This window comes from Hippoglossus stenolepis, chromosome 21 (assembly GCF_022539355.2).
Source record: "Hippoglossus stenolepis isolate QCI-W04-F060 chromosome 21, HSTE1.2, whole genome shotgun sequence".
Taxonomy (NCBI): Eukaryota; Metazoa; Chordata; class Actinopteri; order Pleuronectiformes; family Pleuronectidae; genus Hippoglossus; species Hippoglossus stenolepis.
The window spans coordinates 10961548-10987095 of NC_061503.1; the positions used below are offsets into that span (position 1 = coordinate 10961548).

Consider the following 25548-nt stretch of genomic DNA (forward strand, 5'->3'; position numbering starts at 1 on the left):
AGTGTGAGATGTGTGGATTATTTCTGCATGACAAGCTGCAGCACATACGCAGCAGTGTTCAGTGTGAGCAGTGTGCAAGCAGGGGAAGGTGAAGAGTTTGTGAGAAGGAAGGATGTGAAGGATTACTGCATACAGCATATACACTAGGTGAGCAAAAATGTGCCTGTATTCACATTAACTCCTCTGTCTCCATCTCCTCGCCTACCGCACACCTCTCCCTCTCTTCCCTGCATCTCTCCCTCCCTCCCTTCCTCCCTCCCGGTCTCCTCCCCCTCCTCTCCTCTCTCTCCTCTCTCTCTCTCTCTGTAGTTGTTCTACCGTGTGACAGAGGAGAGGGCTCGCCAGGCGGAGCTTTATTTGGTGGGCATGGTGTGCTACTACGGCAAGCACTACTCCACCTTCTTCTTCCAGACCAAGATACGCAAGTGGATGTACTTCGACGACGCCCACGTCAAAGAGGTGAGACACAGTTTTGGAGTCTGCATGCTGCAGCATCGGGGAGGGTGCACTGTACAGTACTGTTTCTGCTGCAGCTCCAGCTGGGCCGGGAGAGCAGGGACAACTGGAACTATGCTGTATGTTAGTCTGAGTGCTGCACGGTCTGTTCTGTGTTCAAGGTTTAATCTCCACCACTGTTTAAATCTTTCTGCAGGTTTCAGAGCTAAATCTGGTTTTCTGTTGTGTTACTATATTTGAGCATGTTCCATAAAGCTGCAAAGCGTGTGTGTCTATGTGAGTGTGTGTTCCCCTGCTGCACCTCCAGATTGGCCCGAAGTGGAAGGACGTGGTGTCTCGCTGTATCAAAGGCCACTATCAGCCCCTGCTGCTGCTCTACGCTGACCCCCGTGGGACGCCGGTGATACTGCAGGAGAGCCCCAACCCCTGTACCAGCTCCAACCCGCAGCTGGAGCTCCAGCACTGCAGCAGCAAGGCTGGTTACGACAGCGAAGACTCCGGTACAGTAAAGATAACACACTCTGCCACAGATCAGATTTACTTTGTGTGTGTCATTCGGGGGCCATGCAAGGTTACGGCTTTAGAGCTCCGACCTTCAACCCTATAATCCGGCCTCTGTGCCTCTGCCTCTATACGCTGCAGAGACTGAACTTAAATAAACATATTGAGATGCAGGATTAACTAAAAGGTCGTCTCTCTTTTTCTCTTGTTCTCTCTTAGGTCGGGAGCCGTCCATATCCAGCGACACTCGCACTGACTCTTCGACGGACAGCACCAGTCACCGCGCCTCCCGCAGCCGATCTCTCCACCAGTCGACGGGCAGCCACCTCTCCAGTGAATCCCAGACCACAGTGGTCTGTAATAACGACATTGGCACACCACCACACAGTGCTGACGCCAGAGGTAATGCTGATGTCCAGAAGCAAAGTTATCTAGACTCACAAAGTGCAGCAAATCACCACACTTCTGAAGCTCCAACACAACTGCAAATACACAAGTGACCACAGTGTTTCCAGAGTCAGGGAAAGTGCAGAGCTGCAGTATTTGTTGTAGGAACAACTAAGAGCAAGCAAAGGTCAGTTTTAGAATTTCAGCGGAAACGATGTGTTTTGTCCCCGTGCTTCATCACTGCAGACTCGTTATGCACCTCGTTAGTGGCTATTCTCATATTTACTTGGACTGCTGCCTACATAATTATTCCCTGTGGGATAAATAAAATTGTTATTGGATTTACTCTCTCTTTTTTTCTCCTCCTCCTCTTCTCCCATGTTTAGAGTCAGCGGTGGAGGGTCCTCCCCGCCCTCCCTCTCCTCCCCTGCCGGAGTACAAGGAGACGGCTGTCTTCCTCCTCTCCTCCCGCCGGCCCCTGACCTCCTCCTCCTCGTCCTCTCGTCCCCTGTCCTCCTCCTCCTCGTCAGGAGTAGGGGGCTGTGAGAGTGGGGCAGGCGGCCCCCACTGGGAGGATGAAAGCACCAGCAGTGAGAGCAAGTCCAGGTACTACAGCACTAACACATTGACTTCAGACATCCTGCCTGTGAATTCACATTCAAACCATGTAAACATGCACATTATTAGATTCATATATTGATGCACCATCACTGTTAGAGCTATTCTCAGATATGTAACATACACTCAATTAGTCTGAGTGAACCCTGGAGGTCAGGCGCACGCCAAAGGGTCACAAGGTAAAAAGAGTGAAATATTGGATAATTTTACTATAACTTTTACAAGAAAATTTAAGTAATATAGGATGCAACTACTGAAATAAAGTCTTGTCCTTGAGTGAATTAAGTTTTTACTGAAGTCGTCTTCAGACATGAACTCTTTCACATATGAAGAACTCAGCAGGAGTTTTAAAAGTAATGTAACTTTTATTTTAATGGCATGTGACAGTATTCTTACCTCTCCTGAAATCATGTAACATCCTGTGTAACATCTTTGTCCCTTCCTCTCTAGTTCTTCTGGAGGCCGCTACAGGCCAACCTGGAGGCCCAGGAGAGAGGCCCTGAACATCGACAGCATCTTCACCCGCCAGCGAGGCTCCTCTCTGGGCTACAACACGCTGCCTGGTCCCTCTCTCCCTCCAGAGCCCCACGACTCCCTCCCTTTGGCCGGACCCGCTCCACCCACACAGCCAGGGCTGCAAGACGTAGAAGGGAGGGACATCAGGGAGTTGGAGGTGGGGTTTGGGCTGGTCGGGCAGCCCAGGTCTCTGGCCAGCGGGCGGACGATGGGTCCCCCTGCTCCTCCACCTCTGAGAGGGGTGGAGCACCAGCCGCGTCTGATCCAGAGGATGGAGAGTGGCTACGAGAGCAGCGAGAGGAACAGCAGCAGTCCGGACAGGTATGAAAGGAACAAATAACGATTTCTGTCTCTACCTTTGTCTCTCTGTCATTTATCATCTTTCCCTCTCTTGGTTTCTTTGTCACGCTCGTTTTTCCGTTCAATTTCACTCTATCAGCATCAAATACAAGCGTGACACTAACACAAATTGTCCAACAAGAGTGGGTCAGAACAACAAATCAATCAATGCACACATTGGTCTGTCTGCTCAACCTTTTTGTCTCTTTCTCTCTGTGTGTTTTCTTTTTGTTTCTCTCCACAGGGAGGTGGGGCAACAGAAACGGGTGCTAATGTCAGGACCTTCATGGCGTTCGGTGCCCAAGTCAAAGAGCAGCAGTGCCATCCTGCAGGAGCTGCCCTCGCCCAGCTGGGGTAGAGTCACCAGCACAGGTATGTATCTGTGCATGTATGTAATTTGCATTTAATTCCCTCCTATATTGTTCAGCTCCTGTACTGTACGTCTGCTTTGTGTGTTCCGGCTCAGGGCGCAGCGAGCTGGACGAGCTGCAGGAGGAGGTGGCGAGGAGAGCCCGCCAGCAGGAGCAGCAGAAGCGGAGGGAGGCCGAGCGGGAGGCCGCCATGGGATTCAACCCCAAACCCAGCAAATTCATGGACCTGGACCAGCTCCAACACCAGGGTACGGATGAAAGAAGGATGAAAAGAGAAACAGAGGGTAGGAGCGGGTGGTGGAGGAGAAGGAAGAAGTTCATGAAAGTGTAGATGTTTTGGGAAGAGGAAGAGTCGTAGAGTTGGTTCACAAAAATTATGAAAAACATATTTTCTCATCACCTGTGAACTGCTAGCGGCAGTTTACAGGAACCTTTTCTTTCATCGAGCTCCAAACATCACTATCTGCACAGCTGGATACTTACAAGTGAGAAGCGAGAGCATATGTTTTCTTTTGTAAATTTGTGTGAACTGGAGGAATGTCAACAACATACCTGCATTTAAAGCTGCACAGAGGCGACATCGTAAAAAACCCAGATAAAAAAGAATCGCTGCTGACTCTTCAATTTGTCAAAAGTGTTTCTCTGTTAAAATCTCGCCTGGTGCAACTTTAAGGTCACATTATCACCTGTTGTGTTGTTTAGCGGTGACAGTGACTTGTGTGTCTGTGTCTGTGTCTGACCTCCTCTTTGTCCTTTCTCCCATCTGTTCATCTGTCTCTCCATCTGTCTCCCTCCGTCTGTATTGTTTTAATAGTTCAGCGTGTGCTACTTAAACTTAAGCTGTAAATATTGGGTTTCTGTGTGTGTCATCGAGGAGCGTTTTATGTCAGAATAAGTGTGTGTGCTTGTGTGTGTGTCTAACAGTCTCATCTGAGTTTTCTAAAGTTATGAGCTCTGATGTCCCGGCAAAACTCTAGGGAGTTGACAATTTAATTCACACAAAGATTCTGTGTGTGTGTACTCTTGTGTGTCTTCTTCTTCATTCACAGTATGTTTGTGTGTGTGTGTGTGTGTGTGTGTGTGTGTGCGTGCGTGCGTGCGTGCGTGCGTGCGTGCGTGCGTGCGTGCGTGCGTGCGTGCGTGCGTGCGTGTGTGTGTGAGGGAGATGTGGTTTTTCATAGCTACAGACGTGCAACTTGGACTGAAGTCACACTTAAAGGAGCACTCTGCCAATTTTACATGTTAAAGTCAATTAACTAGTCACAGTTTTGTTGATTTCTGGCATAATATTTCTGAGAGAGGGAGAGAGAGAGAGAGAGAGATAGAGAGTGAGAGGGAGAGAGAGAGGGTATAGAGAGTGTATAGTGTGTACAGTTTCCCACTTTGAAACTGTGCAAAGCTTTCCACTTAAATGCTGCAACATGTTTGGATCCTTGTGAAGCTGGAGAATTAGAAGACTCAAAACTACACATTCAGATATAACCTTTGTGTCAGGGGATCCGTGCGCACACACGTTAAATGCTCTTCACAGGAAGCACACACATATGTGAGACTTCTTTCTCTCCATAGAGACTCTGACATTGACACTGAGCTTGAAAGACAGTGTGTTCCCAATATGTTTGCCCATATTGTTTGTGTGTGTGTGTATTTTCATGCATTGGTCCATGCATCCTCAAATGTTGTGCGTGTTTCTATAGTTGTGTGTGTGTGTGAGAGAGAGAGAGAGAGAGAGAGAGAGAGAGAGAGAGAGAGAGAGAGAGAGAGAGAGAGAGAGAGAGAGAGAGAGAGGAAAAGAGAGAGAGAGCCATGTATGAATTGCAGGTGTGCAGGTTTTCCCCTCCAGCTCAGCACTAACTAAATCTCTATCAGGGATTATTAGGCTGTGTCCTGTCTGTCCTACTGTGTGTGCCTCAGTGTTTTCAGCCTCATGTACCTGACACACACATGGACACACACACACACACACACACACACCTCCCTGCGAGTACACACAACCTTGATGAAGTGAAAGGACGCCTCGCGAACAAAGCAGATGGCATCACTATCGGCACAATTACATAACTGAACTTGGGTTTCCACGTCCGTATCAATGGTTTCAGGCAGACTCCAGACAATCTGCCTCGGTGTGTTAGAGGTCGTAACAGCTAACAACAACAGAGCAGCCGTCAGCCCACCGTTATTCTGGCTCTCGCAATCAAAAGTATGCAAAAACAAGCCAAGGTGGGTGACGGCTGCTCCTTTGTTGTCCTTTTCTGCATCTTTTTAACAGCAAACTAACACCATCCAGGGTGCGTTCACAAGGCTACGCACTAAAGAGAGCTTCCTCCGAAAACCAATCTTTTGATCTCTCCCTTCTTCTTCCCCCCTGTCTGGTGTCTGTAGCTCGATGAACGTAGCCTCAACTTTGCTCCTCACTTTTCTAATGTTGACTCAGTGCAAATTTACATGTTGATGCATTAACACAAGAGTTGTGAAGTGGGAAATGATGAAACTACAGGATAGAGTTTAACACACTGTGACCGTACAGCGACAGAACTGACTAACTAATATCTTTTAGCCTTTATATAGAAATGTGAAGTTAGCTATATATACAGAGATGGACGACATGACTGCTCCCTTAAAGTGATGCCAAAGCGCCTTGATCACCTCCTGGTGGCTGGCTACAGAATAGGTCATAAATCTTGCCTCCTCCATATTAGCGGATGGGACATGGACCAAACTAAAACGTCAACGTACATGTTAAATCGATTTTTCTCAAAGATGGTTTCTGTTGTTTTATGTTGGTCTTAGTTTCATTTTAATTCGATATTTGTTTTTAATTGGATAAAAATGGGGTGAAACATCATGATTGACAGCTGAGACTGACCCACATTAATCGATGGGACCTAGCAACTGCGGCTCAACTCCCCGATCGCTAACGCACAGACTCTGACTCCGTTTCACGTCATTGGAGCACGAAGGCAGTGCTAGTAATCAGGATATTTTGGCTTCGTTTCTTGATATAGTGAGAGGAAGTGGAGACGGGTCATGTATGGTTTTGCTAACACAACACAAATCATCATATCAAACAAATATAGGCGTCAGTGAGGATAGATAAATTCGATTTCTTATGACTTCAACCATTATTTTGTAAGAGAATAAATGTGCAATTTCATCTTTAGAGTTATGTACTTCCCAATCATAAAAGCAATCAATCAAAAAACAATCTAAACATGAAGGGAATTTAAGTGTAAATTTTTGCTGTAGCTCACTGTTAGCCGCGCTCACAGTTGATTTGTAAACGTATCCAACATTTTTATGAACGATTTAATCCAAACTATTCCTCCAACCGTCGTACGGTTATGATGAAAGAGGACTCTTGTAAAACAAATCCTCCCACTTCTCAACTCTGCACCTGTTTAAAACACATGTTAACTTACAGTAGAGGAGCGTAATGCATGCCGGCCCCCTCATAACCACTCCTTCTGCTCTGCTTCTCTCTTCTCTTTCACCTGTTTACATCTTCTTTTTCTCTCATCCCTTGTTCCATTCTCCTTTCTTTTCTTTCTCTATCTGCCCACCCTGTCGATGTGTATCTCTGTCTTTTCTCCTTTCTTTTATCTCCCACTCTGTTGTTAACATCTTCAGCTGTGCTCAGACCCCTGCATGAGGCTAACGCTCATAGCGGATTGGCTGTAGCTGCGTGCATGAGGAGCACTGGGGGCCCAATCAAACGCAGGCAGGAACAGGAAATGGAACTGGAGGCAGGAAGGGCCCGTCCACAGGGGCCTCACAGGTACCACCACTGTCCCCCACCTTATGTGTCCGCAACGGTGCCTGTATCAGTTTCACCTCCGACTCCTATCCTCCCGCCTCCCCCCTCCCTCAGTTCGTGTGTGTCCTCAAACCCACCTCAGGACCCCGTGTGTGTGTGTCCTCTGGGTGTTGGCTGTCTAAAAATACACCTCAACACCCTCATGTGTGTGCCTTCAGTTCTGGCTGCCCAAAAATCCCAGAAACCCCTTTTTTTTTGTCACCCCTAGCACTGCACCCTCACATCCTGCTGTATGTCTGTGTATGTGTGTGTGTGTGTTTGTGTGTGTGTTCTTAAGCTCGCACACTTGACTATACACAGAAACGTCTCACCCTCCTGTGTTTGTGTGTTTGTTGCAGTGCCACTGAGAAGAATAAGAGAGTGGCTGTGTTGCTCTCTGCTTTTTTTCGTGCTTCACTGCTTCCCCGTCATTGTTGTCGTGCCGCTCTTTGTAGTTGTGTGGGCCGCCAAGGCTTCCCTCTGCTCGTTGTGTGCTGCTGATCTATCCGTCCGTGCACCGTGAAGCTGCTGTCCGTCACTGTGCTTTTTGCTGCTGTGTTTGTGTGTCGCAGAGTGTTGTGTATGTGTGAGTTGTGCAGGGGACTTAATGTACAAGAAGTGACACGTTAATTTTATATTTGAAAAGAGTGAGATTGCAAGTTAGTGCAAGTTAATTGAACACATTTATTTTTTATTAAATAATGATGATAACTAGATAAACAACTATAGCAGAGTTCTAGCACTTCATAGATTTTGAAACCAAATACTCAGTGATATTGGTATTTGATTTAGTTTGTATTAGTATTTGATCAGTTGATTAATCAGAGATTCGAAGATTCAAAACTTTGTTGTCCAATAATGCAGGCATTAATGTCAACTTGGACTTTAGGGGATGGACTGTGACATTTATTTACTATTTCCTGGTATTTTGAAACTGTTGTTGTGTAGTCTAGTCCTCTGGCTTTGAGGTTTTTAGCTGCAAATTCTCAATGAAGCATCACTGCGCATATCAGTTAATCTCATATGTGCATTAAAGTTGGTATTGTAATCTTACAATCTAATCTAAAACATATTCTCCTGTTAGAAGTTGTATGGGAGCTGCACTATGAGCCAGCAGATGATCTAGAGATTAGATTAGATTGGAAGTTCTGACTCAGTGGTGATAAGCATAGACTCAGTTTCCAAACAGTTTCAACTGAAGGGAAATTTGTTAAAAAATTAATAAACTGCAAATCCAAACTGCGAACATCAGGCCTGAAAGGGAAGGAAGAGGAGGTAGAGCTCAGAGTCTCTTTTATTACCTTCCTCCTCTCCTCTATTGATCAACACAAGCCTCTGATTTATGGCTCGCTGCTGCAAAGCCTGCTGGGTAATTACTAAGGCTGAAAAGAGACGGGAGAGTTAATGTGGGGGATGGGGGCCGGCTCGCGCGTAGACACACACAGGTCTGCGCGCACTCCCATCAAAATAGACACACACAAATTTACAGACTTGCTGTTCACACATACCAACACGCACACACAATAGTTTACCACACGCTGATTGACTCCACAGAGAGGATCCGCTAATGTTCAACATATATCATACCCTCCACATATCAATGTATGTAAATCAATAAAGCAATATCGTGGCCCGGTGAGGCTGACTGACTTTGTAGTGTCGGTGCCACATTTATTTTCCGTGTTGATATACTGCACCAGTGCTCGGTGCAGCAGAGGGCAGATTGCTGTTTTTGAAAATCAGATTACGGTGGGATCTTTTGTCGTTTGAGCCGGATATGTTCAGATCAGGAAGTTAAGCTTGTGGCTGATTCATAAACAGCATGGCTGTGAGATCCCACGCACAGAGCGATGCATGCACAGGGCTGCATCATTGTGTGTTTGTGGCTGTTTGTTTTGTGTGTAAGTGAGTGCGTGTGCGTGTGTGTGTGTGTCTGCTTGTTTATGCTGGTATGCTGTTGTGACCTTCCCTCGATGCAGTAACTCACCTGACGTCAGAGCAGTGTCTGTTTTTTATTTATTTTTTCTTCTTCTTTATTTTCGTGCCACCGGCTGACTGACACCCTCCCTGTCCTCTGTGCTCTCCAGTGAACAGCCTGGCCCGGTCCAAGTACTGCTGACGCCCAATCAGGAGGAGGAAGAGGACCCGGCAGTGCCCAACCAGGATGCTGCTCTGGGCCCGGACCCACCCCCTCCACCCTATCGGCTACCTGCTCCCCCTCGACCCCCGTTCACCCTCAGCATCGCTCACCCTTGCGCCCCTTCCGGCCAAGGGGGGGAGGAGGAGGAGGTCGGCGGATGCGTGGGCAGGAGAAGGGAGAAAGAGGAGGATGGGATGGAGGGCACAGGGGTGAGGCTGTGTGAGTTGCTGCAGGCAGGGGGGGTGAGTGTCAGACCTCTGGGGAAGCACCTAGCCATCTCTTTGCCCTCGCTTCCTCTGCGTCTCTGGGATACACACGCCACACACACCGCACACTCCACGCACCTTGAACCCACACACACACCCCCTACCCCTCTGCCCTCCACTCCTCCCCCGTCCTCCCCTCTGGAAGCCTCTGGGCAAAGGAGAGCTCCCGCGCCGCTGTGGCAGCCCCCCCGGCCCCAGTCCCCCACTGTCGCCTCTCAGCACTGGCTGAGGCACGGAGCCGCCTCCGCCAGCGGCACGCGCCATTGGTCCTCCTGGAGCTTGGACCGCCCTGACGCCGTGGTAACGCCATACAGCACGCCCCCGGACTGCTGCGTTCCATTCAGGCCACAGGCGTCCAGCCAGAACTACAGCTACAGTGGCCAGTCCTCTCCAGGGCACTACAGCTCCCAGCATGCCCCAGGGCAACACAGTGACCGCGAAGAGGCTGAGCTGTCTGAGTTTGACTCCCTTTACCAAGCCAGTCTGCAGGCCGGAAAGACAGGTACACACACAGACGCACGTTCACACACACACACACACACACACACACACACACACACACACACACACACACACACACACACACACACACACACAAACTCAATTTTTAATTTGCTTAATGGTACAACCATAAAAATCATTTACTCAATAAGTGAGATATGTGAGGGGCCGAAAGTTAAAATTCAAATTGAATATATAAATCATGCTCTCAAATTGGCTGCGACAAGATGTTTTATCTTTGAAGCTCCTAAATGGTAACTGTAAGAACACTGGGAATACAAGTAAAAGTTTTCAATAAGCTTCAATCAAACAGCACATGTCATTTTTCAGGCTGCAGCCCATCAGAGAGGCTCATATCCAGGGTGGGAGGACAGGCTCGCTCTAAGACCCCCAACGCAGACATGGAGAGGAGTGTGTACGGGGCAGACTGCACCAGCCCCCCCACCTACCTCAACAAGGTAACACCTTGTTGCCTCACATGTTCACTTACCATCATTTGGATCAGTTTTCAAACATCTGTCAGACATATTGCTTTTCTCCCTCCGCAGCCGACGATGTTGCGGGATCTGCGTTTTGGGGCAGAGCCGGATGATGGGGAAAATCTGAGGCAAATGGGACGCAGCCTCAGCGGCACTGTAGTGACCTCTCGCCGCAGCCGCCTGACTGCAACCCGCAGCTTTGTGAGTGTCATCTCCTCTGCTCTGCCGCCTCCCTATGGCAGTGCTGTTGAACTACATCTGCCTGATAACACCGTCGCTGCACTTTACACATTGCTTTCCCCAGTGCTCTTGTTCCCACGCTGTTTGTCCTGTTTCTTCCTGTTGTCCTGCTTTTCGATTTCCAATCTGTCCTCTTGCTCTTTGCATCTCCTCTGTCGTTTTTTCCTCTTTCTCTCTCGAAGGTGAAGCAGACTGATGTCAGTGCCTCTCCTTGCTTACTTCCTCTCTTCTGAGTCCCTGTTGCTATTTCACCACTGTCATCTCCTCCATCATCCTCATCACCAACACCTTCTCATGACCACCTCCCTCCACTGCTTTACAGGTAAACACCGCGCTAAGCTCATGTGACGATATACTCCACACACTACAGCCATCTGCTAAAGTCTGGAGAAACTTTCTTTGGTTGAGATACTTTGTGTCCCAGATGGGTTTGTTCAAATCGGGTCAGAATAGCAAACTAAAAGTCTTTTCCTGATATTTCATTTCAAGTTTCTGGTGAGCATTTTATTTTCTGGCGTATCAGACTCATCTGGCTCCAAAGTAGGCTAAGCCCCTATTTGCACATAGCAGGCGTGCACTGATTTGTAAAAACTGTCCACATTTTCATCCCTGTGCAAATCTGTCATGTGTCAAATGTTTTTTTAATTTCCAGAGGTAATCATTTTTAACCCAACTGCAGCTATGCCACAGTTGACATAGAAATCATACTCAGATAAGGACATCTTTCATTCTTCTTTTGGGAATTTAGGGTAATTTAAACCAGAGCAACCAACAGAATCCGAGCAAGTGCACTTGAATTCACATGGAGGATTTGTGCCCAAATGACAGAGAAACTGTCGAACTGCCTGTTTTGTCAGTTTCCATTAACGTCTCTCTTTTGTTAACCTTAAAAGGTAACAAATAGTCTGACAGGCAGAGGTGTCAGCTCAGGTTTTTACACCTCTTCACTTCCAGAATACACAAATCTCACCTCGCTGCGTCAACCGAGGCTAATGTGCATCGATCTGAAGCGTCTCTACAAGATGTTGTTACACGTGTTATGTGCCAGTCTTCTCTATAGCAGAGATTCACTGTTAAATACATACTGAACCACTGCTTCTCCCCCTTAAAAACAACTGAAAATCACTGAACATGACAGCTCTCTTCAGCTTCAGGATACATATAAATATATCAAACTGACACTCACTGTGCTTGTGAGCTACGCCTTCATTTAAAAAAAGATTTGTGGGGCTAAGTGCCTGAGATGTTTCCACCTCAAGGTTAATATGATATAATATTTGATAAGGACTGGTACAATGCACAGAGAATTGCAAAGCAATAATGTCATTGTTACAACTGCCAATTTCTAATGCCCATCTTTAGAATAAGCAAATTAGAAAACAATATTATTACAAAGCAACTAGAAACACCGACCCTTTAAAGGAGACATATTACAATTTTATGACATAATAGTTTAATTTGAGTTATTACTTGAAAGGGTTTATATGTTCATAGCTCTAATGTTTAGAAAACACATAACTTTCATCATACTGTTCATAACTGCAGCTCCTCTTTTCAGCCTCTGTCTGAAACTCCTGGTTTTAGCTCCTCTCTCTTTAATAAAGCCCAGTCTACTCTGATTGGCCAGCTAACCCACTCTGTTATGATTGGTCGGCGCATGTGGGAAATGTCAACCTCCTTTACCTGGCGTTGTTAGGGGGCGGGCCAGATGAGGTGTGCATGTATATATATATATATATATATATATATGCATTTTAGCATTTTTAGATTGTTTATGATTTCTTTATACACTTAAACAATTATATGTATGAAGAGAGGAGACTAGACAAGAGAAATATAAACACCACATACAAAACAACATCCCATTCATTAGGTTGAATCTTTTTAATAAATAAACAACTTTAAACCTCTTTAAACCTAAATTTGTGGTTATCTGCAGCAAATCAACAGTTTACTGCATCACATCTCCCTGTAAATGAAATCACTATTTGGAGTCCATTTCAGATCCATTTGTTTTTCATATCTAGTTGTTCAACCTTTCAATTAAATTGATGAATATTTATCGTGTGCCCTCTTGTTGATCTGACCTTTCCTTCATTCTCTCCTCTCCCGTCACGCCTCGTCCAGGAGCTGTCGAGCAATGCAGGGAGTTTCTGGCTGTGTCTGACGGGGGTCAAGCTGTCGTCTGACCAGAGTCCCGCTCTGCTTCACTAACGTCTCGCGTGTCCACTTCCACACGGGGGGGGGCGGCGGCTTCGGGTCATCGACCGCCTCGCCTTGACGGACCTGGCTCAGGAGGATCGACCTCAGCTGCGATCCCATTCTTTCCCCCTTCTCCCTCTAACGACATGCACACGCAGACACATGCACGCACACATGCACATCTGCACTGACGTACAGCCTCCCTCAGCGCCTGCAGCACCCTGCTTAGCCCCCTCCCTCCCTCCTTCCCCTACTTTTACCTACTATTCTGTCTATGCAGTCACTCTGACCCCAACTACAACCTCAAGCTTCCCCCTTTCTTCCCGGGACTGTTCTTTCTTGTCTCCCCCTGGGTTTTCCGAGGGATCCCCAGTGCAGGCAACCTGGCGAGCATCGCCGCTTTAAGTAGCCTTGTCAGTTTGACGTCGGCGGGGCACCGGCTGGGTCTGACTAGGACCTGAGCTCTCAGCGGACTTGCCCTCCATCCCAACAGGAGCCCTCAGCTCAGGGGGAGGCTCTTACCAAGTAGCCACGCCTCTTCCTCTTTCTTCACGGGCATTTCTTGTTGGACGCACACGTAGCCGAACTGGGTCTGTTTCAAATGGGCAGCCATATTTTTTCTCTCTTTTGTTTTTAGGGTTTGTCTTATTGTTCTTTTTCTTCCTGTGTGCGCGCACAGTAAACCCGCCCGAGACCGAACTCTCTAATAACTAAAAGTCATGTACAGAAAAACTCATGTATGAAACCTGTATGTTAATTAATAAGACCTTATGGAATGTTGATAATGATAATTAACGAATATTGATAAACTTAAAGTGGTACTTCCTCATGTCTGCATTTCAAATACGAGTGGAGTGCACTTCACAAGTGTCTAGCTGGAGTTTCCGCCCCCCCTTAAACCTCTCGCCGATCTTAATGACAGCTCTCCCGTTTCTACCGGGAGATTAAACGAGAAAAGCGCTTCCTTTTTCTCTCTGCTTCTTTCCTCTACTCCTTTCCTCTCTCGCACTCTTTTATTCTTCGCGCGCTTTCTTCCTTCCGAACAGGAAACGGTAGCACCAGAAATAGGCCAGCAGGGGAGAAAAGTCGAGACGGAACGAGAGGATGTAGGTTAGTAAACCCGTCCTCTTCGGCTTTATCGATGAAAAGAGGAGACTACTCAAGTGCGCTTTGTGAGATGATGACTTGGCAGAAGAAGTGCACTTTGCGAGGGCTGTTTGAGCGAGAACGATTGATGTGGTTTGTTTTACTTAAAGGCCTCAGGTGACCTTCAGTGGCACTTATGAATTCACACTTTATTATTTCTCTCACCCACTGAAAACACTGAAAGTTTTTTGAGATCTCAGAAAAAAAGCTTGTCTTCAAAAAAAATCTTCAGCCTGAGACAGTGACATGTCGAAAATGAATATACTTTATATGATATGTATGTATTAGAGGTATATTTTCAGCCAGTGAGCTATCTTCTTTAGAGATGTCAACCATTCCTCAGTTGTATGAACACTTATTACACAGTAATGAACAGGTATGATATCATTCACTCCCCCCTTTACTAAGTAGCATTCTGACATGTGTAGATTTATTATTATGCTTTATTCTATTAAATATCATATGAAATAACAAAGTCCCTATTCAAGAACTAGCCAATGTGAAGTTCTTCAAGAATTTACTGATGTTGATTGATCGTTGTAACTAAACCAAAGGTTGGCACTTAACTCAGAGAGCGTATTTAACATCAGTTTTTCATTTCCCTTTCTGATTTTGTCGATGTTATTTTGTTTGTTATTTGGGGGGGGTTCTGGATGTGGGAGAATGTAGCCAATTGTAGCGCATGAGTCCGCTATGCAAATCAACCTTCCCTCACAATCCTGTATCAGAGACAGTCAGGAGGCAGACACACCCACCCCACCCACGGGGGGCGCTCTCACGGACTCTGGTAGAGGCCTGGAGAGGAGGACGAGAATCTTCATGTTCAATGCTGCTGGTGAACTTTGTTGTTCTGCATCTACGTCTACGTTTCATCCAATGGAATGCAAAAAGAGAGCAACAAGCGTGGCGAGAGCGCCGTACGGAGCACGAGAGCGAATGAATGTAAACTAAAGGATGAAAGTGTGTTTTGTTTGCGACTGACATGATGGTCAGAGACAGAGAAGGGTGGAGAGTAACCGCTGATGATGGTTTCTTGTCTGTGGGTGTGTGTAGACTATGTGTGTCAGTTCTGGGGTGTTGTTGCTCGGGGAAAGAGGGAACCTGTATTTTTGCAATAAAGTTATTACCAATGCACTCCCACAGGGGGCGTAACCACCGTAACATGTCTGTGTCATCATTCGCTTGTGGGAAGATCAGGAGAAGAGAAGCATGTAGGGATGGTCAAAAATATCAATAATCGTCACTGTATATAGATATAATATGCATTTTGCGAAGTGAGGCGGTATAACACACAATTGTTCTACCTCAGATTTGTAAAATGTTTTGCTGTTTGTCAAGCGTTTGTCGTTCTCTGCACGTGAGAGGCATTTAAAACCAAAACCTTCACTCAGGAGCAAAAATCTGTCTTTAAACCTGAAAGAAATAACTTTTATCGTGATAATCATCGATATCAACCAGCCAGGAAGCATAATTCACTGGCTGTTCCTTTTTTGTCTTGAAACAAAAGGACAATTTCATTTCATTAGACTTTTACCATGAGTTGGGGTATTTAAAGATTATGTAGAGTATGATGCCAGAAAAATGTATTACTGCCTCTAAACCCCATTTTACAAGCAAAGGAAAATCAGAAGTGCTAATATGTTGATAGCTTTTCTGATGTGATACGTTGATCAACTCAAAATATCAAGACAAAATACTTCAAATTAGAATAACTCATGTTTATAGGTCCTGAAGCGGTGAGACAATAAACTAGAGACATTCTAGGAATTAAGATTTAAAATTGATTTGACTTGACATTCGTTGATTTAGATTTTTATATTAAATTAATGAGAGAAGAGTGGTGTGATTGATAATCCTTAACCGTGTAATCCCTGCAGCATATATGCCATAATATGATGAGTAATGTGATTTTCACATTTACACATAGCTCATAAAAGAAAATTTGACATCATTCTGTTCTAGCTCAAAATAACATTATAATTGAAGTTGATTGTTAATATGTTGTCGTCTATCCTCATCCTGCTCTTAACTCCTGTCACACCAGGCTGCAGTGTGTCCCGCTGCCACTAGATGTGAGCAGTGATGCGCCGGCCTGATAGTCACATGGCGCATTCATTCACTCCCACTCATTCACTCCCATTCATTCACTCCCACTCATTCACAAAAAACACTGACCTTTTATGTTTCTGTGTTAAACACACACACACACAAAAACACTTGCTAACTCTTTGCCACAACCCAGACAGACTTTGTCAAAGGTGACAATTAAAAGTTTGACTTTTAATCTAAAAATCTAAGAAAAGAAACAAAGGAACCTCTGCAGAGCCGAGCAGAGAAAAACTGGTGATTAGCAGACTGCAGAAGTTTGCTGATGTTGGGTAATGGCTTGTTAAAATACAAGTTTATCATCGGGATCATAATACAAGTTTATCAGTTGGACAGATTTTCAAAAACTGCAACTGATTCCAACAGAGAGCGGCAGATGACCTGGAAACTGAAAATGATGCTAAAAGTGTGCATGGATTAAAAATGCCAAGCGTGCAGTGTAGGCCGTTGTTGCACATGGGGACATGGGGAGACGATTTTCATGTATGTCCACAGAGACGTTGTGTGAAGGTGATGCTACAGCAGCATCCCTAATTAGAGACAGGATAGTGATAATTCCTCAGAGAACGAGACGCTGCTAAGAGCAGAGACGTCTCTCTTGACAACGCCGTCTTCGTCTGTCACCGCAGCACGACTGAAACAAATCAAGGATCAAGGAAAACGCAAACAGACACTCACGAGCATGTGGCTGGAGGAAAACACAAAGCCCAAAGACAAACATAACAGATAATAAGCAACAAAAACATTTAGTGAGGCCCTGTCTTACTCCCGGCACAAAGCGGCACCAAAATTTGCTAGTTTCACACTGATGGAATTTTCACCATGCTTTAAAATGGAATGGAAAATAGCACTGTCTTATCTTTTTGGCCAATTTACCGAAAAACACCCAAGATTAAATAAGAGACTATAAACACTTTACAGTGTTACAACAAACGGAGAGAAAATGTCAGAAGTCGGAAAAGAATTAATTTCAGATATGACACGTTTCCGTGGGTAAATGTCACATCATTTTGCCTGCTGAGTTTAAAAGTCACAGTGTTTCCACTTCTGCTCCTGATGAAACAAGAATCATCAGGATGATTTTGGCCTCTAGTTTGTCCTCTCACTTGAATTTTCACATATAAAATGTTGTTATTGGGCATTTGCTGAAATAACTGTCTCAAGAAATATTTGATAAGCCTAAACTATATTTCACTTGGACTGTTAGCGTAGGGGTAAGTGGCAGTAGGCTTTAGCGTGTAACAGACATTTAACTCAATAGAAGACGACAAAGGACGGCAGAAGCAAAGTTTAAATCGATGAAGCCCACAGCAGAAAAATACAACGCTATTAAAGAGATGTTTGTCATTATTTAGAATGAGCACAAATAGCGAAACAGAATCCAGACACACATATTCACACAACTGGAGGAACAACCTGTGTCCACCAACAGTTTAAGAATTCATTAAAACATGCCGGCACTGAGGAAACTTAAACAGGGGGAAGATGAGCCAGGCTCCTGTAGGAGTCTTCTGGACTCCTGGAGTTACGAAGCAGAGATAACAAGCTGTGATCCGTTTCTCTGCAAAGAGGACAGAGTCATTGTACCACAACAAATAAGACAGGAAGTGCCTGATGGTGCCTGGGCCTGAAAACTGTAGAAGAAAACTATCGCTTTTGGTTAATGTTCCAAAGAAATAGGAGAAATAGCGAGCGGATCTTTTACAGAACGTCATAATTCTGGAGAAAAAAGCACTTAAGTGGACCAGCGAGGCCGTAGGAAATAATTGGAGTGGACATTTTAAAGCTGGGTGCAATGATCATAATATTGAAATATTAACACATTAATTCATTTTTTTATTGCACTTTCCAATCCATGATGATACACTAGTGCCAAATGCAAGTGTTGCTCAGGGAAATGTTACCAGTCTTCATGTGTCACAAGCAACAGGCAGCACCTTATCCTTTCAAACACAGCTGAATAGTGTGTCAATGACTGTTTTTATTTTTTGCCTTCAATGTTTTGTTTTGTTTTAGTTTTTCGATAGCGTCCCTTTTTTCCGACAGAGGTGATCTTCCATAAAAAACTCGTGGATTCCTGACTGAATGAGTGAATGGTTTTAATTTTCTCTGGTTATTTCCCCCATCCCTTATGGGTTATTCAGAAACATTCATTAATGACATAGCAAGCATTCCAATAAACTATATATACCAACCAAGCAGCTTTATCTCTAACTATACTCATCCTTATCTTCCCCTTCCCTTCCCTCCTCTTCTCTCCTCTGGTGTTGGTGGTGCAGGTCGTGTCTGACACCCGGGCTGCCTGTCGTGGCGCACGATGGAGGCACACGTGCAGAGGCCTCACGTGCGGCACCATGGCAGACAGGCGCTCATGCTCCCTGCAGGAGAGTCATGGTGGGCTAAAAATAGTGCACCGGCGGAGGAGGGAGAGGAGCCGGAGAAGTCTATAACGGAGAGGAATAGAAACATGGGGGTTATTTTTACCCGCATGAATTCCCTCTGCTGCATCCCAAGCAGGCAAGACGTCTTCCCCTTTTTTATTTATTATTCTATTTTGGTCTCGAAACGCGCCCTCCCCGCACTTCACAACTCTTTGTTCAGTTGTTCCAGCAAAGTTAGGACTCAGGGCTACAAAGTGCATCGGTGGCGTGCAGCGCTCCTCGCCAAGACGCCCACATATCACCGTTCCCCAGACGTGTTCTGGAGGAGTTCAACTCTCACGCACAAATCAATACACTTAACCTGGAAACATGCAGAGCTGGTGTGCCTGTGAATGACTGTTGGCAGGGAAGCAAAATATGTGGCTACTTCATGTACATCCCAGACACACGGCACTTGCTGTTACCATAGCAACTCACCCATCAGTCTATCGCAGGTGCAGAGAGTGGGGCATTCATTCTCACGCGTTCATTCATCTATTCATTAAACACTTCATTCATTCAGTTCCAACACCGTATACTTTATTTTTCATTTGTCCGTCTCCCTCGCTCATCAATGTTGTGGTGCACTTGTGTTTTGCGAAGGCGTTGCATTCACTGACGCCACGCGAACAGAGAAAAGAAAACATCACCAGCAGTGTCATGAAAGTGTGAAAAGTAGTTCCTGTAGAATATCCCAGCTCTGTGACACAGTGTAAGAGAGGTGTCAATGAATCCAGAGTGTCCCCCAATCCAGCATTTATAAGCAGTATATTAAATATATGATATCCTATATTAATAATTGGTTTATAACATGTTATACTGCAGTTGTAATGTAGTGGAGTTTAATTACTTATTTGATGTTATAGAAAATGGGGTGAAGATTTGACTTACAATTGGTGGACTGCTTGTATCGTAAGGACCCAATTGCTACTGCGCAGACCCTGACTACAAATGCGCAAGATGGCAGCATTCGTATCCAGGACATTTTGGCTTCATTTCTGGATCGTAAGAGGAAGTGAAGATGTGGTGTCCATTTTTTAATAAAATGTAAAACCATACATCTGTGGTCGCGAGCTTGATACTGTGATTGTTGTGTGACAGGGATGATTGCACCAGCACCAAACATCCGGCACAGGCACTGTTTAGCGAGTCAACGCATACAAGTTACACGTCCACCTGAAACCTGCTCAGTGGGCCAATGCCTTCAAGCAACAACAAGTAACTTCCCTGCTCAAAAGTAAAGTTTAGCAGCAGTAGCATCAACAAAAACTGAATATTTTATGCAAGGTAGTGTTTATTGCAATAACAACACATTGCAATCTTCTCTGTTTAGTGCACACAGATTGTGTGGAAGCTTAAGCTGCCTGCAGTTACTGGTCAAACCAGTGCATCTAATAGAGAGAGCAGTGTCTGCATGAATTGAAATGAGTCGAAAAGTATAATTGGATGTGTATTGTGATATGTACGAAGCTCCCATGATAAATCAGTTGATGAGATTCTGCCAAAATATCTCCCCGACACTGTTCTGCCAATCCCAGCGATGTAGTTAAACAAGCTTGTTGGCTCGGACGCACACGCAAGTCCATCAACCCGGCATTAAAGTCAAAACTCTTTCAGGGTTTTGATGACATTTTCCGCAGGAGTCCAACTGTGATTCCAGTTGTGTTTTTTTCCCCTTGTGAAATCCCTTCCTCAGCCTTGCTTGCTGACAGAGTTAGAGATTGAGGAGATTTAATGTGGGCTACACTTTTGGGTTGGGGGAATAATGGCCGGGAGATATGCAAATAAGCAGTAATCACTGCACTTATTATTATCAGAATCCCGGCTTTTGATTTCAGCCCTCGGCAGCACAGTTTCCTCTGTGTGTGTGTGTGTGTGTGTGTGTGTGTGTGTGTGTGTGTGTGTGTGTGTGTGTGTGTGTGTGTGTGTGTGTGTGTGTGTGTGTGTGTGTGTGTGTTCCAGAGATTACTCATGATGTGGGGACCTAAAGCTGTTCTAGGTTAGGGTTTGAGTAAGTCTTCAGGAAATCAATCTAAGTCAATGTAATGTCTGCACGAATGCTTGTGTGTGTGTGTGTGTGTGTGTGTGTGTGTGTGTGTGTGTGTGTGTGTGTGTGTGTGTGTGTGTGTGTGTGCGTGTGTGCGTGTGTGCGTGTGTGTGTGTGTGTGTGTGTGTGTGTGTGTGAGGACCAGTACACTCCATAGAGACCAATTCAGTCCTAATCAGACAAAACATACTTTCTTCTTAGGTCAAGGTTAGGGATAAGGTTTGGGTTAGGCCGTCCACAGTGAATGGAAGTCGACGCACTGTCATATTAAGTGCATGCTTGTCTATGTGTGTGTGTATTATTGTAACAAACTAAGGTTCTGTACTGTAGTGGAAACTACCAGAGGCAGTCTTGTGTGTTTATGTATCTTATTTTTTCAGTGCGATATTGTTACATTCGTGAGTTTTACAATGACCAACCCATGGCTAATGAATACCACTGTATAAGGTTGTAATGTTAATGTAGTAACTACAGGACTCATTTTATTACACTGAGGAGGTTCTGTTTTCTGCTCATTACGTCCACTGATATAAATGAGGTGAACAATAATAAATTAAATACCACTCAGCTGCAGCACAAATTATAAAACTATCTTAAAGGTGACTCAAAAGCTCACTGAGTTAGTTTAATCAACAACTATAACCCTCACGAAGGATGGGTTTGATGCAGGACTGCTGTATTAGCCTGCATTAGTTTGACCTAGGTGTACCTAATAAACTGGCAACAACGTGTGTGCGCTGTTTATTTCAGAGCTGCAGCTCTCATCATATGAAGAGAGAAAAAGACTTGCTCAGCAGACCTCCCAGACTGACTGAAAATCTGTTTTATCAGACTCTTAGCAAAGGATGAATTTATCTGAAGCCTTATTGCCTTAATGTAACAATGATTGTTAATAAAGATTAGAAAAAATAAATATATATATCAAATGAAAACATTAAAAACATAGAACGAAAAAAAAAATGAATACATCAAATAATGAATGTCACTTCAAAAGTAATAATGTGACACATGAATGTTTGATGTAAAGGAGAGATCAAAGACATCATCTTAGGCATAAATACACACACTTACACTTCATTACTTCAGTCGGTTTAGTTAACCTGTCGCATCAAATTGACGAAACCTCGACTCTTTTCAGAGACAAACATTTATTTGATGCTTTGATCTTTTCAACCCTCAACTACCCTTCTGGTAAGTTGATTGTTTTATTTTCCATCTGACACTTTAAGTAGTTGTAATTTCATATATTTTTCACTTAGTATGTAGTCTCTGCTCATTTTTTAAGACAAGTAATATTAGTGGTAATAGAAGAAAGCAGTATTTATAGGTCTGTCATTTCTCTTGGATTCAAGTCGTAGTTTTGGTATTTTTGGTGGATTTTAAGATTAAATTGACAGATGACTCAATAAGCTTGAAAATGTCAATAAACTGTTCTGCTCCGTGCATAGGAACTGGCTGTCAGGCTCTGTGAGACGTGGTTTTGTGTCTAAACGTTGTCCTTTCTACTCTCCTGTCAGGCTGGAGAAGAATGACACGTGAATTTGGCTTCGGACAATGCATCTCCTCCCCCACGACATCTTACAAGGTGCAGAAGTACCTGGGGAGGGGCGCCTTTGGCACCGTTACTGAATGTAAGAAGGAGACCACCAACGAAACCATTGCTCTGAAAATCTCCAGAAGCAAGAAGCAAATTCGGGGAGCGAAGATCGAGGTACAGTACAACTTCTGTTCATCCATGTTTGACTTGTGTAACAACTCAACAGCCCATTTCAATCACATGAAACCTCCAACATCTACGATCTCATTCAGGAGGCCAACCTGCGAATACTTAAAGAGCTCAACGCAGACCAGTTCAACATCGTGAGGTGGAACGGGTCCTTCACCTATAAGGGACGTTACTGTCTCGAGTTTGAGAAGCTGGATGTTGAGCTTTTTGAATTCATCAAGATGAGCCCAACTCGATCTCTGAATTTGAAGCAGATCCGCCCAATTCTGCAGCAGGTTTGTGATCTTTTCTCTTTTTGTTTTTTTCGCTGCCATGACGACATGAACTTTGCAGTAGAGTTGAATTAACCTGTTTTTCATGCTTTCAGCTTGCCACAGCCTTGGACTTTCTCAAGAGCACAGGGATCACGCACGGAGATTTAAAGCCACAAAATATCATGATGGTGGAACATCTCATTGAGCCGCTGAGGGTGAAAGTCATCGACTTTGGCTTAGCCCTGAACAATCCAGCAGAATGTGTTGGTGCGACCATCCAGACCCTGTCGTACAGGTAAGCAACCAACAACACATCTGTATATCTCTGACAGCTGTTGTCTGCTGTATTAAATCAAGCAAGCCCTGTACACTGGCAGGTCAGGTGTTTACCGGTTTCCGTCTCAGAAACTGGCAGTAAAATGTTGATAGTAATGAGGAGTTTAGTTCTTAGTTTGTATTTATAACCTCAGTAATATGTTTGTGTTTCTCGTCTTCTTCTAAGATCTCCCGAGGTCTTGCTGGGAGCTCCATTCAACGAGGCCATAGATGTGTGGTCTCTCGGCTGCATTGCTGCAGAAATGTTTCTGGGCACGCCGCTGTTCTCCGCCTGGGACAAGTACGATATGGTCGGTACATGTTTTCTACTTAAAACACAACAAACATGTCAATATCTGTCATGATGTTTTTGTATTTTTCCATCCACATCTGGATAGAACAGTGACAGATAATTCCAGTACAAAGTCACAGATTTCTAGTATTTTATCAAGATCTTTCAATGTGACAAACAATGACTCTCTTTTTGAACTAGAGACAATTCATCCATATGTTTGGGTAACATATTTACCGATATTGCCTGATGACCAATGACCGCTTTGCCAACTTGGAGGTAACCGGTTCTTACCTTGTGTTCTGCTCAAAGATCGAAAGCATTTTGCACACGATCGGAGAGCCTAACCAAGAGCTACTGGCGGCTGGAAAGTTCACGATCAACTTTTTCTGGCCCTCATTCTGGATGGGATCCAAACATTGGACATTTATAGTAAGACATTATTTGGCCTTCACTCAGCTGTGTTATCATAGTATGTTAACTTGGGCGATATAGCGTCTATACCTCAAGTTTATAGCTGTCTAAATATTTGTGTCGTTACTTTAACCTGTCTTTCTTTCATTTCAGCCAATGGATGAGCAGCGGAATTCTCATCAACCCTCCAAAGGGATGAGCCGCCTGGAGGAGCTGATAACGGTACCACATATCCTTCGAGTCTTTCAACATTTGTTTTTAAAATTCTAACATGAGGACGAGTTCAGATTTTCTTACTGACCCTGTCCAAGATGTCTGATGGAACCTCAGGCAAAGGTGGCGATGCTGGTGAGTGTGACCTGGCCAACTTCATCAGCCTGTTGACACAGATGCTCAAGGTGGATCCCTCTGAGAGAATCACCCCCCGAGGAATCCTTGAGCATCCATTCATCACAATGAGCCACCTTCGGGGCGCATTCAAAAACAGATCCTAGTAAGTGTGTGCTTAGATGCTCTGTGTTCTTCTGTGCTCACAGGTAATCATACAAATATGAGATATTTGTAGATGAAATTGTTTGGCTGAGCAACTGGTTGGTCATCCAGTGTGAAGTCCTGCTTGGACATGATGAGCGTCTGCCAGGATCAGAGCTCTCCCAGTGGGGAAGATGCAGCACAGACCACCCTCCAATCATCCCTCAATGAGGGGACCTCTACCAGCGCTGTCAACCCAGCCAAGGAGGACCGCCCTGCTGGTGTGAGTGCTGAGGAGCCGTCTCCCTCACAGGCCTCCACCTCCAGTAAGACAAAGAAAAGGAAAAGGGACGAGTGTGGCAACAGGTTGGTGTTTGAAAGATCTGATTATTTCATATTGTAGAAGAACAGTTCAACATTTATTTTTTGCCGAGAGTTGAATGAGAAGTTAGTAACGAGCTGGAGCCAAGTGCATTTTTCAAAATGTCAAATCACTGCTTTAAGATCCATAAGATTTCAACTTTTGTTTTTTGATTGACATCACAGCCCAGATGAGTCGACACCAAAGAGAAGACTGAGGCAAGTGTCCCGGGGGAAGAGGATGACTCCTCAATACAGAAGACGAAGAGACCATATTGACTTGTAAATAATAAAAAAAAATCATGTTTTATAAAATAACTTTTTTGTCAGACTTTTTTTAGGACCTGCTGTCATGACCCGGCTCAAGTGGCCACAACAAAAGGGAGACACGCCAGCATAACAACTAAAGTATGTCTTATTTGTTCAAATCAAATCAACATGTCAAATCAAGAGTTAACATATGAAATGTGGAAGTCCGTAAAGTTAGTGCTCCGCAGCGCCGACCAATCAGGACTCAGTCTCAACTATCAATCATGATGTTTTATTTTTGAGAACATTTTTATTTTGAGGTGTACCTTGAATGTGTAAATTAACATCCTGGTAGAGAGAGGTTGGTGAGCCCCTTGTCCTTTTGGAGATTTTCTATATTCAAATAAGAAATTGTGTGGCTTTTGTTTATGTATGTGTGTGTGTGTGTGTGTGTGTGTGTGTGTGTGTGTGTGTGTGTGTGTGTGTGTGTGTGTGATGGAAGAATCCCTCCGTCACAGTAATGCTTGTTGCCAAGGTCATTCACTCTCTACAACCATAATGGATCCCTTTTGTGTACCATCTATGTATCTCCGACTTTTTTCTTCCACCTTATTTCCCACTCACCTTTCTTGTTCCATCCTGTCCAGCTCTCACATCGATATTAATTGAAAACACTGCGGGTCAGAGGTGACAGTAGTGATTGTGCGGCTATTAATCAATATTTCACCTTTGTGTGCTTTTTGCTTTATTCCAGGAATCCCTCTCCACATTTATTCCTCAGTTGTTTGTGCGACACCCTTTGCCTCTTAAATCATTCTTTCTCTCATTCCCTCAGACTCTTCCTATTTGTCTCCATCTCTCTCTCCGTTCACGCTCCCTTACAATCATCCTCCCTGTCTCTTTCCTGCACCGTCTCATATCTCCCGGCTTCATCCCTCC

At 44.6% G+C, this 25548-nt stretch overlaps 2 protein-coding genes across 7 annotated transcripts in view; both read left to right on the forward strand.

Moving 5' to 3' along the window:
* Positions 1-15111, forward strand: part of LOC118100383 (inactive ubiquitin carboxyl-terminal hydrolase 54) — a 51250-nt gene extending 36139 nt beyond the window's left edge. For 5 of the 6 annotated variants that reach the window (XM_035145389.2, XM_035145388.2, XM_035145391.2 and 2 more), the window contains 12 exons: positions 310-459; positions 764-956; positions 1177-1359; positions 1731-1950; positions 2413-2799; positions 3062-3189; positions 3284-3436; positions 6816-6963; positions 9069-9889; positions 10219-10346; positions 10437-10568; positions 12735-15111. In XM_035145389.2, the coding sequence (XP_035001280.1) occupies positions 310-459; positions 764-956; positions 1177-1359; positions 1731-1950; positions 2413-2799; positions 3062-3189; positions 3284-3436; positions 6816-6963; positions 9069-9889; positions 10219-10346; positions 10437-10568; positions 12735-12821 (2730 nt within the window). In that variant the 3' untranslated portion in view covers positions 12822-15111. Of the gene's footprint in view, positions 1-309; positions 460-763; positions 957-1176; positions 1360-1730; positions 1951-2412; positions 2800-3061; positions 3190-3283; positions 3437-6815; positions 6964-9068; positions 9890-10218; positions 10347-10436; positions 10569-10789; positions 10930-12734 lie in introns of all 6 variants that reach the window. The other variant, XR_004694433.2, reaches the window with a different exon arrangement.
* Positions 14649-24646, forward strand: LOC118100934 (homeodomain-interacting protein kinase 3-like). The gene is made up of 9 exons (XM_047338427.1): positions 14649-14790; positions 22046-22239; positions 22338-22529; positions 22622-22803; positions 23011-23134; positions 23683-23751; positions 23841-24022; positions 24133-24366; positions 24547-24646. The coding sequence occupies exons 1-9, from the start codon at positions 14649-14651 to the stop codon at positions 24644-24646; spliced, it is 1419 nt and encodes a 472-aa protein (XP_047194383.1).
* The last annotated feature ends 902 nt before the right edge of the window (positions 24647-25548 follow it).

Bases quoted from the DNA above. Each gene is read 5' to 3' on its own strand.
- LOC118100934 (XM_047338427.1), top strand. From the start codon at position 14,649: ATGCAAATCAACCTTCCCTCACAATCCTGTATCAGAGACAGTCAGGAG. The intron at 22,530-22,621 runs GTTTGTGATCTT...TCATGCTTTCAG, and splicing joins TCCGCCCAATTCTGCAGCAG to CTTGCCACAGCCTTGGACTT. The intron at 24,367-24,546 runs GTTGGTGTTTGA...TTGACATCACAG, and splicing joins AGGGACGAGTGTGGCAACAG to CCCAGATGAGTCGACACCAA.